The 18,625-nt window shown below is 33.4% G+C and overlaps 1 protein-coding gene across 1 annotated transcript in view; it reads right to left on the reverse strand.

Annotated features, from left to right (window-relative positions):
- LOTGIDRAFT_208914 (hypothetical protein) overlaps window positions 1-875 on the reverse strand; it is a gene marked incomplete at its 5' end in the record, with an annotated part of 29,793 nt that extends 28,918 nt beyond the window's left edge. Inside the window, 3 exons of the mRNA XM_009053373.1 lie at window positions 242-324; window positions 503-520; window positions 758-875. Of these exons, the coding sequence (XP_009051621.1) occupies window positions 242-324; window positions 503-520; window positions 758-875 (219 nt within the window). The remainder of the gene's footprint in view (window positions 1-241; window positions 325-502; window positions 521-757) is intronic.
- Between the last annotated feature and the right edge of the window lie 17,750 nt (window positions 876-18,625).

Genomic DNA, 18,625 nt, shown 5'->3' on the forward strand with positions numbered 1-18,625 from the left:
AATATCACAATGAAGTGAAATATCATATGTGGAGTTAGGATTGTAGGCCAGCTAACATTACCTGCTATTCCTTTTAGTAAGACCTTGATGAAGGTCATGCCGACAAGGTATATTGTCAGACCATCTGCTTCAGTATAGGTATAGAACATCATTATACACATATCTCACAAGGGTAAAATAACACACAGAAGATTAGGTAAGGCACTATTGCTAATAAATCCAATAATATAACCATACTTACAAACGAAATTACTGCAGCCAATAATAAAATCTTCACTAATAAATCATCGAATTGTTCTAAAATAAGTTCCCATAGTGGTTTTCCTGGAATTCAAAGAACCACACATTTTGACTCTGAACCATAAAACACAAATCTTTATAAATCCAAGGATTTAAAGTGATTTTCATAGGCACTTATTTAGAATGATGTAAGGGACATAAGAGTTGTTGATATAAGCGACAGTATAATTTTACCAAACGAGAAAATGCTCCGTTCACTTACCTTCTTCAGCGGGCAGTTCTGAAAGAAAAAATAAACGAATATTATTAGATTTATGCCGAATGTTTATTCAGAGACCAATAATGACAAAAGTAATTATTCGGATTTGTTCAAAAATTATTATAATTGCGTTTTAAAATGCCACATTTTACAGTCGTGGAAGCCGCCATGACAGTTCATTACACATCATTCACAACTCAATATGGATATTTCATGCCAAATCAATGTTGTAAAGTAATATCACTATATTCCACTCACCGTTGGGTCCATACTTTTCCAAAGCCTTTTTGATTTGGTCGTCACTTAACCCGGAATTTTCGTCAGTGTTGAAGTTATCAAGCACTTCTTTGACCGGTTTTGCGAATGCTAAATCCATCGCACTCGCTTTTTACAGTCCGTTTATAACTGTATCACTTTCCGTACATAAAAATTTGTTTAGTTTTACTCCCCCTTACCCTAAAACTAGAAATGATCAATAAATCGAAATGAGGAGAGAGAAGAATCTACGAATATCCGGCCGAGTGAATCCCCCTATCTCACTGAAGCAACCTGTCGATGGATGAAATCGACGTTTAGTTTGCCGTAATTGGTAGCTCCTTGATAAAGGGGCGCCAGTATGTTCGCCCGACTCCGTCACTGACAAATGCGCGAAGAGAAAAGGCAGCTCGAGGCAACACCGCAAAATGGTAGTCAGATGATCTGAAAGATGGTCTACGTCAATTATAGTCAAAAATAGATTTTGATATTGGGGGGATTAATGTTCGATTCTCAGATCTAGATATCCACGTGTTCAGTAAACGAGAAATAAATGGACTCGTCCATTAGTTTGACATCATTAGAGGCCAATGTGTTTTCTACCGATTGGTTAAAATGCCAACAGAGATAGGTATTATATATTGACGTCATATAGGTATAACCATACACTTTTCGGCTATTTTTAACTTTTCGGTGATTGCTATGGACTAAAGAGGCAGGTTCTTTCCCAATATCGAGAAACTTTGTTTAAGTGCCTTTCGGTTATAAATTCCTCACTTATGAAAGCCAGTGGAGCATTTTTGGTCAAGTTTAATTCATTCGCCCTTCCGAAAATATCATTAATTGCGGACTTAGTTTAAAAAAAAAAACCCACACTTTTAGCCTCATTCGTATTATTTTAGATTTCTTATGTAAGACGAGGAAATTTTTGAACAAAATCTGTTTGTCAAATTGAATTAATATAGCCTAGCTGTGGAGGAATACGAACGTCCATAAAAAAAAAAAAAAAAAACAGTTGTGAAATCACGATCTGTCTAATTTGGAAATCTTAAGACTCTGGCTACTGACCAGTTATTTCGATCTACAGACCTCGTACTGTTAATTTACACGTGTTTTTCGTTTTACAAGATCTAACCTTCAATGTTGAGCTAACGTTTAGAATTGAACCTGAACAATTATTATATTTCAACATGCTTTTTTCATCATGTTTTGTTAATTCAATTATTTTAACGCTTAGTTAATATTCCAAGGCCAGGGACAAAAAATCTGTGAAACAAATTAATTCAACTACAGTGTCTGTATTCACCGATTCTCCCTTAACTCTGCACCATGATCTGAATAAGTCGGAGTGGATTGTCTGTGGAAGATTTTCTTAAATTTCTGAACTCCATAATTCAGTTGTTCAAAACATGGTTAGGGTGGGGAGAGAGAGAGAGAGAGAGAGAGACAGAGAGACAGAGAGAGAGAGAGGGGGGGGGGGGAGGGGGAGACTATAGAGATCGAATATGCTGTCAGGGGAGCCAATAACAAATTTTAGGCACCTACCCCTCCCCTCTCCCCAAATAATTTTGACTAAGTTTGTAATCCATGTAGACATTGGACTAATGAAGTATAATGGCATTCTGACTAAAGAGAAATCTGCCAATTCATGCTTGTTTGTTTGTTTAAAATGGTAGTAGGTCTATTATATACCTGGAAGGCTTATAGTTTATGAGCGAAAATATAGGCCTTTTTAAAACCTCCGGTCATTATTGTTACCTTTTCACGAGCAATTTAAATTATTTATATTTTATAGATCACTGTTATATACTCAAACGTATTATATTCTACTATATAACCTACAGTATAGTATATATATATAGACATCAAAGAAGGCTGATATTATAGGTATATTTTAAAGTGATATGGTACTCTAAAATCTTCAATTGAGAATTACAGAAAATTTCAACCGCCTTGATGTCATCTTTAATGATAAAAACTTATTTGATATTTGAGATGCCCAATGGATGTGGCGTTGAACCTTGCATTTGAATTGAATTTAGTGGCTTTTTTCTTATCGAGGTTGGAATTAATTAATATTGTAGATATTTTATTTAAACAACAGGGGTCTGTATACCTTTATTCGTGTAAATATTATAAGCTTTGTGACAAGTAATATCACACGATCTCAATTTTGTTCTTTAAACTCTTTAAATAGTCGATAGGTTGAAGAAAATTCACGTTACAATTTAGTTTTAATAATAATAATAATAGATAGTAATAGAAATCTTCAAACAGTTTTTTTCAGTAAGTGATAACTTCTTTCATTTTAAAGGTATGTCGTTGTCAAAAATTGCAAGATTTGCTCTTAAAAGGACAGGTGCGCCATTTTTTTCATACCCTAGTCTCAGAAACATGAATTTTGTGTAGCTAAGCCAAGTAATTTTGTTCACGACTCACCGTCGAAATTTGAGCCTTCAAATCAATGTGTGTCCAGAATTATCCGCGATTGAAAGTTATTCTTGAGAAACTGTCATATACTCAAATCCCCAGAATAGCGCAACTGTCCCTTTAAGAATATCTAATTCGAGTACTAAAGATGCAGGTTCATTATAAACGTTACAGCGAATATCGGGTTCTGTACTTTCAACTATACATTGAAAAACAAGTCCTATTATATTTATATTATGTAGAATATTATCTCCTATTGAATATAATGGATAAAACGGCTTTATCCTTACCTATATCACTAGTTTTATATAGCCTATTTTATTCCAATAATCTAACATAAGAAATTCTCAACAACGTAATATATGCAATCATGATTTATAAATTTGTATGTTTTGTGTGATACTATACCTTTGTTTATCAGAGGATGTATACGTGTAATCTGTGGATACGTCCGTCTACAATCAATGGAAAATACATAGACATGATGAAATCAGAATATCGAATGACGACGAATTAATACAATTAAAGGGATAAGTCCTCTAAATATATCATATTTCGTCATTCAGTTCAGACTTATTATATATTGAAGGGCATTTTACATGTTGAAAAATTCAACTTTAAGGTTTGAGGTTTTCTAAATTTGTTATGTGTATCGGGGATACTGATAGCATCAATTTGCATCATTCCAATTATTAATTCCACTAAGTGTTTGATGAAGTCACTAACCGCGGAGGCCTTTTGTGATACAAGCATGATATTTTGCGATTAGTGACGTCATCAATCCCTTACTTTATTTTTCATTTAGGCTACTTATTTAACTTCGTATTGAATAGGCCTAACAGAGTGTTTGGTGACATATAATACAATTGAGAGCAACAATGGATTGAATTACCGTGAAATAATTTCTCTATACAAGTTACAGTTAATGAATGAATATATTTAAATAATACACATGCGGATATTATATTATAATAAACATCGAATTAAAATGTCAAAAATGCCTGAATAATTAAAATCTCCTTTAGGTGAGAGTCACGCTCCCTCAGCAACGGTGTATGACGATATAACATCGTACATCATTCAGTGTTTTGTTTTGTCACTATACATACAATGAAGTTACAAATCTAAATCTCGAATATGAAAATAATATATTCAGAGTAGCCGGGGGTGTATTCTTGTCAGTCTTTGGCTTCTGGAAATTAGACAGCTTAAATTTCCCAAACACAAATTTGCTCCTTAAACTTAACTGTTATAGATCAATCAAAGTAAGAAAACAATTCCATGATTGATCGTAGCCTGAGAGGGATTTATGACTTGGCTACTGAAACACACTGTAAATCGCCTGGAGGAGTTATATAACAATAGTAAAATATACAATGTATGTAATATAAATGTGTGAAAATCACAGCTTATAATATGATGATAATATAGGGTTTTGTTGTGATTATGACACAAATTTAAATATAATGTAACGGCTTAATCACACTGTCAAAGTGGCATTATCACCTGAAGACCTGTTTTAATGATAGATGGCAAAGGTGATTTTATTGTTTCATGTAAGATTTAAAAGTTGGCTGATACATATTGGTAAACAACGTTGAGAACTTTCTCCTTTGATCATATTTTTTGGTGTCAAATAACTTTGACTTTGTCTTCGCATCCAAATTTGTAGCTAATTGCAAAGTAGTCTAATGAACTTTCTTGCTTCGGTCCTTTGATTCTATTTATCTTTCGCACAAACAGGATGTGACGTCTGCATCAAGAAATACAGAACCAAACGAATGGTTGTTGTCATAGTTCCAGAGACTACGCCATAGAAACTTCCGAGAAAACAAATTTGATGTGAAATGTGTAAAAGAATCTCTCATGACAATGTTATTGAAGAGATTCCACTTAAAAATTACAAGATGTCAAGCATCGCCTAGCAAATTTCTTCGACAATATCATTCTTTCAGTGGTGTAGCGAGGATTTCCGAGTGTCCCTTCATCTCTCTGTTGATTTTAGAGGGCACTAGTTAAGGTGGAGGGTCACGGTAGACTCTTCCTGGAAAATGTCAAATCTGTGAAGACGTAGAATACATCTAACGCGATTTTGGAAGTGATTGTAGAATTATTTTTGCATTTTATACCGCATTCTCTCGTAAACGTAAACTTTCACTTGTCTGCAGGTTTACAAATTCGCAAAGGCGTTGATTTGGAGGGTTCCACCTATCTTAACCTTTAAATCAATACGAGGGCATGCTCCTTCTGTCGAAACACCTAAAGCCACAATGCAACCGATTTTCTTCTGATCACTAGAGTCTTCATGACCGGAATTGTTGCATAGTAAATTTATCATAATCCCTAAATGATTGTCAGCGGAAACAGAAAAACAAACCCTTTTTATTTAATGTGTGAATTTCGCATCAATGAAATTCTCTAACGTGTCAACTATTTTGTGACATTGACCGTTTTCACTGATCCACATTATACAAAAATTATACAGTACGATACTACAAATAGTAATATTACGTCACAAAATGTAATAAAAATGTAAAACACATACGTCAACAGCGTTATCAGTTTGTAAAGTTTACCACAGGAGATTCATTAACATAACAAAATTTGAGAACCATGTTTATTCTATTTCAGTATCGAGTCTGAATATTTTTACACAAAAGAACTGTGTCACATAAACCTGAATTTAATTGTCCTCTTTGTAGTATATTTAAATACCTGTGACAACATTTAAAAAATATAAAAGAATTTTAAAGATCACAAATATCGATACATCTATTATAAGCAATATTATAGTGATAATGTTCTGCATAAATTGAATGGACACGTGGACATAACAAATCCAATTATTTTTATGAAACTGACCATTTTGTTTTCTGTATCATGATTTGATATTGAACATGTTGACATTTGCAACTAATTTGATTGTTAGCATGATGTCACATCTGCCACTAAATATTAAAATGACAAAATGTTGTTATATGTAACATAATGTATTTGTGAACAATTTGTCCTTTTAAAATATCTAAAACAACTTGTCGACATCGAGCATGTTGCTATCTGTAATATAAATTGACAACATAATGTTTTCTGTAACATAATTTGATACTGTACACTGATGTTATCTGCGACATAACATGTTACTGAACAATGTTGTTATATGTTGTTATCTGTGTGTGGCATAACTTGTTACTGCAGAATGTTGCTATCTGTGACATAACTTGTTACTGAACAATGTGTTGACTATAACATAATTTGATATCTGTTGCTATCTGTAACAAGTCAGAATTGGTATTAGTGTGTAGTGTGCAATTAGAAAAAACTGCCAGGGCAGCGATATTAGCTTAATCTTTTTCGACTTCCAACTGTCGATGGATCTTTAACCTGCACATCATGTTGCACACGGGTCTCGGTTTATTGTCCCATCGACTAGATAAAGTTTTGAAATGCTCTCTATGCAGTCTTCATACAAATCAATAGGCATATTTATACATAATTTGTATATATTGAAGATAGAAAATCAGAGATTCAAATTTCTCAAATCAATAGATTAATAGAACAAATAATATTGTATTTCCACTAAATGATCTCTAATTAACGTTGTCATGGAAACATGAAATGTGTTTTTTTCATAAAATATCAAATATTTATGTCAATCAAAGGATGCTTGTAATATCATCATTTAACTCCCTGTTTGATCATTAGTGCCTGGTTTATCTGTGATTATTGTGATCAGATATTAATGACAGGTTAATGAGACATTGGCATGAAACATTATCTATAAGAGCAGCAAGATATGACCTTTTTATCTGTTTTTATCTTTTTTGAATCAGATCCTCTAGTTTGCAGGAAAAAGAAACGTTTCTTGGAGGTTAAGAATTTAGTTTCGTTGTTAAAGCAACAACGTCGGCTCCAGACATTTTAACGCATAGAATTTCCTGCAAATTGATTTCAAATTTATCGCAGATAAGAATAAGATGTTTGATTTGAAATTATCATTTGAACTTTTCAATAGACAAATAAAAAGACGAAGGAGAGCCAAGAGAAGTGTTGAGAAAAAGGGAAATATACGATGAAGTAAGTGGAAAGGGAAGGAAGAGATAATAGAGAAAAAATAATGAGAAAAGAGCAAGAAGAACGAGAGTGAATATTATATAGAAGAAGTGAGACAGAATATAATTGGGGAGAGACGGTTTATAGAGACGGAGGATAAAGCGAAATGAATATGTAATAGAACATTAACATGAGGTAAGATGAGATAGGAAAAGTAGGGAGGGAGAACTGGGGGTTATAGAGAGGAAATCATAGGGAAATGTGGAGACAAAGTACGGGGTGGGATAAATGATTTAGGTTTAGTGGAGAGCGTATAGTTTGCAGTGAGGAAGATTGTAGATGATGCTAGAGAAGCAGAGAGAGCTTGGAGATCTATGGAGTATTCTCTTAAATTGTGATGTACTTGTACCTCTGTTCAATGCTTCGAATTACAGCACTCCAATTTAATTTTGTCTTATAATCCGCCATCTGTCTGGCCGATTGTACACCAACACTTTCACTTGGCAAAAATTGGATTTACAAAATTTTAGTAAGTAGCCACAGTGGTCGTAAAAAATTGCAGTGAATTCTTTCCCTTGTAATAAAACGTATATGGAACGCTATCTATTATATTAAAAAAAATTGTATTCGTATGTCATAAATAATATTCATATGGTAAGACACAATGGATCAAGGTATTTCTAGACTTCATCACGATTTATATAGAGAACACTGAGCGTTGCTTAATATTACTAGATTTGACAAAAAATTTTTATTTTGGCTTATCACAGGAAGTATTGTATTGTTAAACATCGAGGAAGATCTGGATCAATTCGATGGTTTGTTACTGTTGGTTTGGTAGTTGAGAACATAGTTTTAAAGGACAGTATTATCTGTATATCTAAGAATGTTTTAAATATATTGGCTGGTTGAGTATCAACATAATATTATGCCCTTTTTAAGAGCAAATGGACCTAATTTTCAAATTATAGTGATTTGATACCATCTTCGATAAGTTTGAGTTAAAAAATTCTTCACGTTGTCACCAAATAATTTTAACGACAAACGACGAAAGGGAAACAACTCTAGAAATATTTCTTCCAAATAAGGACACACTAGATTTAATTTCAACCAGCAAGCACAATGCTGTACCGACTTACCGTTTTCCATCTTTCTACAAGGCGTTGATGCCTCACTACGCTGATTCTATGGAATCCTTTTGCAATTGAAATCATCTTGAAAATCAATTGACACAACTTTTGATGACGTTAACAAATTGTCAGACAGCTGATTAGGTTACTGACTGTTTCTAGTTCTATATTAAACTATTAGTGTATACTTGTAATGTTATTGTAGTTCAGTGCAGACTCCCTGCTTCTAATGACGATAAATATATGTTCAACATGTTTTAAGAATAAATTCATCATAAACAACGTCTGTGAGGTCGACTTGTCGTTTGGTGCAAACAATAGTTCTTCTGACACCAGGCTTGTTTGTAATCTAAACAAGGATTACCAAATCTTATCAAATACAGACGTTTCATGTATATCAATATTTTCATGGAATGCTGGAAATTTCCACAAGTAAGGAAATGAGGTTGCGAGTTTAATGAATTTAATAACATACATGTATATCAAAGACTACATTGCGTATACCACGTATATTATAGTGTTGCAAATGTTAACACTACATGACGATCTTTAAATCTTGTGCGACCACAGAATTTGCCATGGCTGTCGTTCTCCATTGAATATTTTCAAAACCATCGCCAATTGGACGCCTATGAGGTTGAGTTCCCCAGTTACTCACAGTGGAATCACAGATTAGGAAGGTTGCACAGGTATTGCTGCTATCTGGACGCTCATTGATTAAAATGTAATTATAAGAAATAACTTTTAAGACAACTTAAGGTCACTTAATTCAACCAATTTGCTTTAACATAATTCAATTAAGTAGACATGCAGTACATTTATGTGTGCAGAAGAAATACAGGTGTAAATATTTATACATCATAAAGCTGCCAAAACAGGAGGAGGAAAAACGATAATTTTGCGTTTGAGGCTGTACACTTGTTATGGTGACGTATATCACAAATCAGTAACTATGGAAACCGAAGAGATGTTTTATCTCTTAATCTTAATCATAAATACATCTATAATGTCTGACGTCATACCAGCTGAGATATTGTCAACTTATAATTAATACATCATATATTATTATTATTTTGAAATGAAGTCAGCAAGTCAAGAAAACGACCTGTTTTAGGTTATACAGATCTTTTATACGGGATTAAATTGATTAAATATATTATATAGATATTATATAACTGGTAAAACTTTGGCTATAACTACCGAACATTAAGTCAAGATATCATGTCCAAGCTACGGCTACCGAAGAAAGGATTAGTCAAAATACCAAAACATGGCTACAACTACAGAAGAACAAACCCTTAATGGCCAGGATACGAAAATACCATGCTACGACCACTAAATACCACACGCCTAAAACAGTTAAATCAATCCTAAAACCCAAAAGAAACTCCACCAGACTTAACCTTTTTTAAGTAATGATCAAGAGTAGCAGATATTTGGCAAAGTTTTCCTGACTCGAATAGTTTCTGTCAATTGCACATGTATAGGATGTCGGTTTCTGAAGATTGATTGACAATAATAATAACACTCAAAAAGAATTTGTATAAACCAGTCAGTGAAAACCATGATGTAAAGAATTTCTCAGAGCAATACATGCATTTTCAAAGGTATAAAGTGTGCCAGAATCAGTATCAAATGTTGGCCACTTTTTAGAAAATCAATCCAATGCCCAGAATTACCATTTCCTAAGTGACGACAATTAATGTCAATTTACCAGTCCTAATACTACCGCATAATTGAGAATATAGTACACACTTCTTTCCTGACCCTAAAAAATCAATTCTCCTGGAAATAATGAACACTCCCTATTCAGTAAAATTTGATGAGTCCGAGTTGGCATATCACAGACACCAATACTTGTCCCATGATTTCAATAAACTTAAAGATACAAACATACTCATATTATTTAAGAACTTAATTAAAATACTAGGAATTTACTTTTCTTCAAATCAAACTGTTACTTTAAATCTAAATTTCAACAAAATAGTTTTTGAAATTAAAAAAATTATAGAGACATGGAAAAAAAGATTTCTGACTGAGATAGGGAAGATTCAAATAATCAAAACCTTTATAGTTCCCAATGTCTTATTCTGTGCTACTGGAATAATAATACCAGATGATATAATAAATAAAATAAACAGTATATTAGAAAATTTTCATTTGGAATGGCCCTGACAAAATTAAGCGTAATCTAATAACACAAAACTATGAAAATGGTGGCTTAAAATGGTTGACCTTAAACCAATGCTAAAATGTTCGTGTATTTTTGGATTAAAAAACTATTATCTGACAAGTTCCAAACCTGGCTCATTCCTTATCAATATATACTAAAACAATACGAAACTCATAATCATATAATCTTATCTGCATGTATCTGTCCCAGAAATATTAAACTATCAGTAGATTTTTACTCCAGATTATATAAAAATTGGTATGTTATATATACAAAACATATTGATGCAAATGTAAATCCACAAAAACAAATTATTTGGAATAACAAAAATATAATAGTCAATAGCGAAATTTTATTTGATTGATATTTATTAAACCGAGGTATTACTTACATAAAAGATATGTACGATTCAAAAATTAAACTAAACATGCTTGCTCAAATGAACATAAAAAAAAGTGAAGAAAGGTTTTTCTTCAATTCCAAATGAAAATGATAACAATACTTTAAATGAAAATGAAACTATATTAAGCAGCGTAGACAATCTATTACATAAATTATATCAATCTAACCTTAATTCTATCAAATCCCAAAATATCTATCAAAAACCTGCATTAATATAAAACAACGAATTTTCCAATTCAAATATATCCACAGAATAATTTTTACCAATGATAAACTTGTCAAAATGAACATTGCAGTTTTTGTCATTTTTGTAACAGTGCTATAGAAACAACGAATCATCTTTTTATTTTTTGCCCTGAAACCCAGTTACTTTGGAATGAAATCAACAAAATATTTATTTTCAATATTTCACTCTCTTAAAAAATAAAGCATTTAGGAATTTTACACAAAGAACAGGGGCAATCAATAGAATCATTTACCTTTTTAAATCACTTAATCTTGTTAACCAAATTCTTTATCTTTAAAACAAAAAAATTGGGATACAATATACATATAAGTAAATTCAGATCCTTTTTAAAGGAGACAGCCGAAATTGAAACAAATATTGATACAAATTTACAAAACAAATGGGTCTTTTTTCAACAAATTTTTCCCCATATATTTTGCCTTCAGTTTGTGTGGTTTTAAAATACGTCAAAGGTATACGAGCGTTTTAATGTCACCCGTTATTTTCTATGCTATTTTTTCAATGTATAATTTTGTAGAGGTTGAAGGTAAAATGATAATTGGAAACTGATATTGTTGATTCTTTAAGATTTCTCGTTTCTGTCAAAACGACTTACATAAGTCAAATTAAATCAAACACTCAGGATGAACTTCTCCGTTACACGCTAAACCCAGACTTCTGATTTATGTTCCTATTGAAATCAAAATCGTTGGCACATTGACATAATATTTATTATCAAAGATATACCTTGGCTAACACACTATGTACTTTTAAAATGTCAGAGATGTTTCAAGGAGGCTCTCAATGGTATCAGGTTGAGAATGCTATGTAGGCTATCCTTTGCTAATTAAATTTTGATTTGTAACAATTCACCATCCCCCCTCCAAAAAAAAAAAAAAAAAAAAGAAAAACTGGAGATGTCAAGGTTACACAAGGCTAAATTGTGTAACCGCATCATTCAAGAAAACAATTCTTAGGAGACCACAAACCGCGGTCAAGATATTACCATCCCTAACCATTTTTAATTGTTAAGCTTATGGCTAGTATAGACATGTAATGTAGTCTAAGCACCTCACCGGAAGTCTAGTTGATTCAAACCGGAAGTGGAATTACCTCATTTCAATTTTCTTGTTGGATTTAATTCAAGATAACTACTTTCAGACGGCCAAATTTGCCTGACATGGTTTTCTCCATATCGAAAGAATATCAGAGCAGCCGGTATCAATTTCTTAATGATGCTGTCAGATCTAAAATTATCCGGATGACGGGGATGCAAGTTCAACCTGGGTGGCTCCACTCGCTTATCATGTAAACAATTGTACTGTTGTGTAACTATAAGTAAATAAATAAGGGTAATTTAGACTTCACTGTCTATATCATTCCTCACTACGTCTTAATCCATACAGTTAAACAAACAGCTAGTTCCAAGGTTAACCGACATTCGACAGTAAAAAATCCCGGCTTTGTCGTCTGAGACGTGTTTAATTACCAGATTGGATGTCTGAAGGCTACATGTCTAGTCTAGTAAACTAGGTAGAAGGCACCAGAAAAGATCTAAGAGGAGGCAGTTCTCAGCTCATTGAAACTCCTTGATCCTTGAATTTTCCCGGAACAGGATTGTCATTCATAGGAATATTTTATATTGGCGAATGTTTTAATCTCTTAAACCCAACCGCTCAGTAACCTAGAGTTCTCTGTAACATTTTTCGTGCATGATTTCTTCCCTACCAACGATGGGATATTACCGTCATAAAAAAAAAACCTTTACATAATATACAGGATCAATCGAGAGTGCGATTCCGATAAAGACGTAGACAAATGCAACTGTCCTGACATGTTTCCTCAATGTAAAAAGGAACATAAATCTTCATTTCATTTCAATTCCAAAATAATGCCACAGTTGTGCACCTGAATATCTACAAAATAAACATTAGGCATAACATTAGACTAAAATAATTGAAATCTGAATCCTGCCAATATTTCAAGTGTATTGAGCTAAATGAAGAACCTAATCAACTCTATAGAACAGATCTGTATATATAATTTTATTTTTAAATGTGTATCTGGTATTGTAACAGATATATGAATGAAAGGGAATGAAACTAATAACATTACCTTCCACCATATGGATACAGATATTACTATAGATGAATCTTCATTTAAAATGTTATAACTTTTGCCGCCATTTCCACCAGTACGCTTAAAATCGAAATTTTCGTTCTCAAAGGGAAAAGATGTAAGTATTACTGCATTTAAGCTCACTTACCTCGAAAAACATAGTTTTGTATTTTATCTTCTACTACGAAAATAACAAAGAATTGATGACCCGACGTTTGATATGTCAAAATAAAAAAAGAGTTACATTAACCTCACCTGGATGACCCGGCGAATTGAACAGGTGACCCAGCGAATTTGACGGGTGACCCAGCAAATTGAACCGGTGACCTACTGAATTGGACGTTTACTCTTAACCTTGAGTTACGAGTCTAGACAGTTCAACCCGGTTTTCCCCTCAAGGGTTGCCGATTTAGAAAATAATCTAATCATTAGGATGGGACACTAAACCGAGGCCTCGTAGGCAAAAGTCTGTGCACGTTAGACATCCCTCAACATTTCGATATCGATAAAGGTTACTATCATTACTGTATCTATTTCTTCTACATATATATACTTGAAGTATACCCGAACCACGAATTTTGTGATATTATTAGGAAAATCACAAAACAGTTTGATAATTTTGTGGCTATTTGCCATCTGAAAACATAAAATTAATGTTTAGGCCTACTCCTTGTGTGTAGAAAAGTATGTACGATCAAAATATGATCATTCTCCCCGGAATTGGATCAAATGAAAAAACAATTTATCTGGTATAAAAATGGAAAACAACATATCAAGTCATGTTTGTTTTATGTTTGAAATAAGTTTATGTTTTATAACTGTTATACCACTGGGATTGTGTTATTTTCTTTGATCGTTTCATAAACAGTGTAAGGAACAATGCTTTTATAAGCGCTGAAGAGGTTTTCTCAATTGTTTATGTGGATGGGGGACACTGATATCTTCGATTTGCACCATGCAAATTTACGGTCAGGCGTCTGTGGCTCTTGCAATTCTTCTGTAACTACCAGAAAGGCCTTAGTATACGGTGGCTCACATACGACACATTTTCACTTTCACATTTCACGTGAAGTGGTTGACCAGTTCCAGATATTGTGTTCTGCTGTAATGTCTTTTCGTGGTGAGGTCTGTGATATACTTCACAATTTAAGAGAATACCCATCGACCTTTAACTAGACTTTAAGTGTCAGATCCCCTCTGTTTCTGCCCCTGTCTCTCTACCCAAAGTGTTCATTGATATCTTCATCGTCTAATCTCTCCTATATAATACCTTCGTTGAATCTCGTATCATTCTACATCTTCCCTCTCCTCTAAATATATACTTCATCATCCGTATTACTGTTACATGTACTTTAATCTCGTCACTTCATCCTTTCTGTCTACTGACCCCGGTGTCTGTTCGTTATTGTTCTTCCTATATACTCGCTCTTTTCTCTACCTTTACGCCTTCCCCATGAATTCCTTACACTCCCCTGTCTTCTTTTTCTCTTCTACCTTCCTAGACCGAGATATCTGTCTATAGCCCAATGTTTCGGACTACTACCTACCCTGTCCCTTCTTCATGTCCCTGTCTACTTGACATTCTCTCTACTTCCCCTATCTTTTCTTATTCCTTTTATTTCAGGGTGGAATTAAAATTTATCATGACGATCTGCGAATCAAATTGTGTATTATTAATTATGTCGTAACACTCGTCGGTCTCTATGCGAAGCAAACTTTAAATTGATTTACCAAAACATTTAATTTGTTTAAATTTAAATTTAAATTTTGTCCATCTAAACCCTGGCTGGTGAATAATCACTTTCTCAATTCATTGCTGATGACACAGTAGGCATGGGGAACGTAAAAGTTAGTGGTAGTGGGGTTTGAGATATTAATATAGATCTCCAGCACCTGTGGTAGGTATATCATTCTCTAGGTGAAAATTTATTATCATAATAGTAGATTAAAGGAAAATTTCCTAAGATAATCTTTCTATTACATAACACCTGTTTAAAGATTGCGAGGTGATCTTTGAGAGCATCATAACTATTCTTTATACTTCCTTTGTTGTTGTCTTATATTCTGAAAATAGTGTTCTTGAGCATCAAGTTTTTGCTATATTTATTATGCATGATTATAACATTATAAGATGAATGTAGATGATAGCACTTGTTGTGTTATTCTTACACGAACCAGATTTCCCGATAATTGCAATATTTTAAAGTGTTTATTGTTGTTTGTTTTTAAAGAATTTGTTATTAATTTCTATGACCACGGAAAATGTGAGTAAATAATGAAATAAACGTTTTATTCGGACATACCCTGTTCCACTTCCGGTAAGAGATAATCCGATAGCCCCATCTTTTTTCGTAGGTCAATTTAGGAGGTCTACAATCAGGGCCTCCTGGTGGTGTTTTTGGTATAATTTCCACCGTTGCAATTTGCAATATTACCCAATCAAGTATTGAAGAGTATAATGTAAAACTTCATATAGGTAGCTAAATTATACAAAAATCATCTGACATTTTACATAAACGTAATGAAACTAGCAAATTAGACGTCTGATTTTATCTCTCCATCGACTTGTACTTTATTTATCAAGCAGTGGTTATATCGTCTGCCAACATATATACAAATAAAATATACTTCGACAAATTCTACACTTACTAGTTAGTTTGTAATGGCGTCATCAAGTGACATCAATACACAAACATCGCATTTAATTGTTCATGTGTAATTTTCATGTTGCCAAAAAATCTTTATAGTCACAATAAATGAAGTATCTGTCAGTTTTGCGAGATCTTTGATGGGATAATATCAAAGTTGTATACAGCACAATGTCAGAATACTGAATCCATTAAGACTAGGTGACTGGTTTTTGCAAAAGCAGACTCGTCTTCACAAATCTCAAGCTATTACGAACTTTGTCTTATACTATGATTGCAATAGCCACATTTCTTGTATCGGCGATTTGATTGGATTGTACGCCAGCGAATATAACCAATTAGAAAACTGGACTGAAAGACTGTAAACATTATGGTTAAGTCTTTACAGAATTTCTGTCGAAGCCTCTGATTGGCTGTATTCGCTACATTACAATCCAATCAACTCGTTGCATTCGGTGAAATGTGGCTATTGCAGTCAAGGTATAAGAGGAAATTAGAAATAGCTTGATATTGTAAAGATAAAGACTATTATGTGTTTTTGATAAAACAAGCTCACCCGTGGATGTCCGCAGCGGGTTGAACTTCAGACGCATTTGGATCTGGATTGCTGGGGTATTTCTTTCTACCCTTTATTACTGTTGATAGGAAGCTACAGATATATGTACGATTAAGGCATGTTTAATATAGTTTATGTATGTAAGTTGTATTGATAAGGTATTGGTATATTGGAATCTGCCGGCACCAGCTGTTTTCATGCATAGTTTTTAGAAACTGTTATATATATTCGATATCAGTTACCCACAGGTCCAACACGTGTCCTTCATTGAATACAGACTTGTAATGCAGTATACTGCAGGTTATTTTCATGTTATATTTATAGTCTTATCTGTAATCTGAAATAATGACATCTGCTAATGAGATTTCCAAACAGTGAAAGGTTAACGTTCTCAAAAGGGTTAGTAATTCAGGCCGGGTTATTCTTCTATCACGGGGGCTATTCTCTGCCTTTCCTATTGGTAAACTGAGGCAACACACATCGCAATGTTCACCATTTTGCCCCAGTGAGTTGTACCGATACAATCTTCAATATGTATCTTGTTCCGTCTTCAGTATTTGGATTGTACTACTTTTACTATTCTAAGTAGTTATTTTGTACCATGTCTGGTACCATCTCCAGTAGTAATCCTATAGCATCGAAAAGGTACAAGTGAATAGTGAATTTACCTTAACTAAACACTCAATAGTCAACACCATTTCCATAATTCTGTAGAGATCTGATAATGGTGGTAAGTTTACACGGACTACCTGCATCTCACCATGTACATTCTATTTCAGTAATTTAGTTTATGGTTCCAATTCCATTTTTTATCAGAAATCTTAGCATGTTGCGTTTATATCTCGATAACACAATAGTAACATTTTAGTGTGAGGATAAAAATACACATTTCGAAATGTATGACGGCATGATTTCATCTGGGTGACGCCGAATGTTTACTGCATAGGTCGAATAGTATGCGCCACATATGTTTTGAATGTCAAGTATGTGGGTTGCAGGTTAAATTAGAACAGGCAACGATAAAGGTTTTTCTTGAAACGAGCTCAATAATTTAAAAACATAAGCTTTAGAAGACAATTGAGCACATTTTATATTGAATGCAACTGCTATATTTTTCATATATATAGATTTCACTTGACCTGTAAACATAAGGTCAAGGTCACGTGTTATATTATAAGTAATAATAATGCATATTTTTTGCAGTATGGTATTCCAAAACGATTCAGCTCAATGTCCTTCTAAAGAATAGAAATTCCAGATTGTTGTAAATAAGGTCGTTCTCCGCTAAGAACGCCTTCCACGGCAGTTTTTGTTATACGTAGGGCCTAACTCAGGACAAAATATACATTTTAGTATAATTTTTTATTCTTAAAAAATCATATATTCAAGTCAGTGTTCTGTAAGTATTATACAGAAACTACAGAAGTCGTAAGAAATAATCTCCTTTGTAACAGATCAAATGGAAAGAAATGTTCTGACTGACGTGGTTCCAATTGAAAAGATAATGACTTGAGCTGTTCAAAACACTAAACCATTATCTTTTACCTTGACCGTTGGTCAGACCAAAATAGACCAGATATTTACAATAACATATGAACTCATCCGTCTTTGATATGAATAATGTTCACACGCATTCAGAATAATTTTGGCTAGACAATAGACATGAGCAACTGATGGTAACTGCAATTTTCTCCTGTTGCTGAACATTCAATTGCCCTCACAATGTCAGCCAAGAAACCCTTAGTCCTCTGCTCCCCCTGTCAGTTCAGTTTTTGAGTTTGTAATAAGTCACAACAGAAAATAATATACTTTGCGTTCGATAATATATTCTTACACATTCTACCGTGATACGAGATCTAAAGTATATACAAGCTTGATGCATTAGTTGAAGGTTCTCAGATTTCATTTTAATTAGCACTCTTACACCTAAGATGCAGAACTGGTTAGAGAAATATACAAAACTAATTATAATACCATTTAGATCAATTTACCGCTATTAAGAAGACTAAGTAGAGTTAGAACATATGCATCATGCATCGAGCACCTGACAATAGAACCTCGTCATTTATTATCTGACCAGCTTGAATAATAAAATTACCATAAATCATAATAATAAATCACAACAGCCTTAACAGAAC

The sequence above is a fragment of the Lottia gigantea genome, assembly GCF_000327385.1.
Source record: "Lottia gigantea unplaced genomic scaffold LOTGIsca_2, whole genome shotgun sequence".
Classification (NCBI taxonomy): Eukaryota; Metazoa; Mollusca; class Gastropoda; family Lottiidae; genus Lottia; species Lottia gigantea.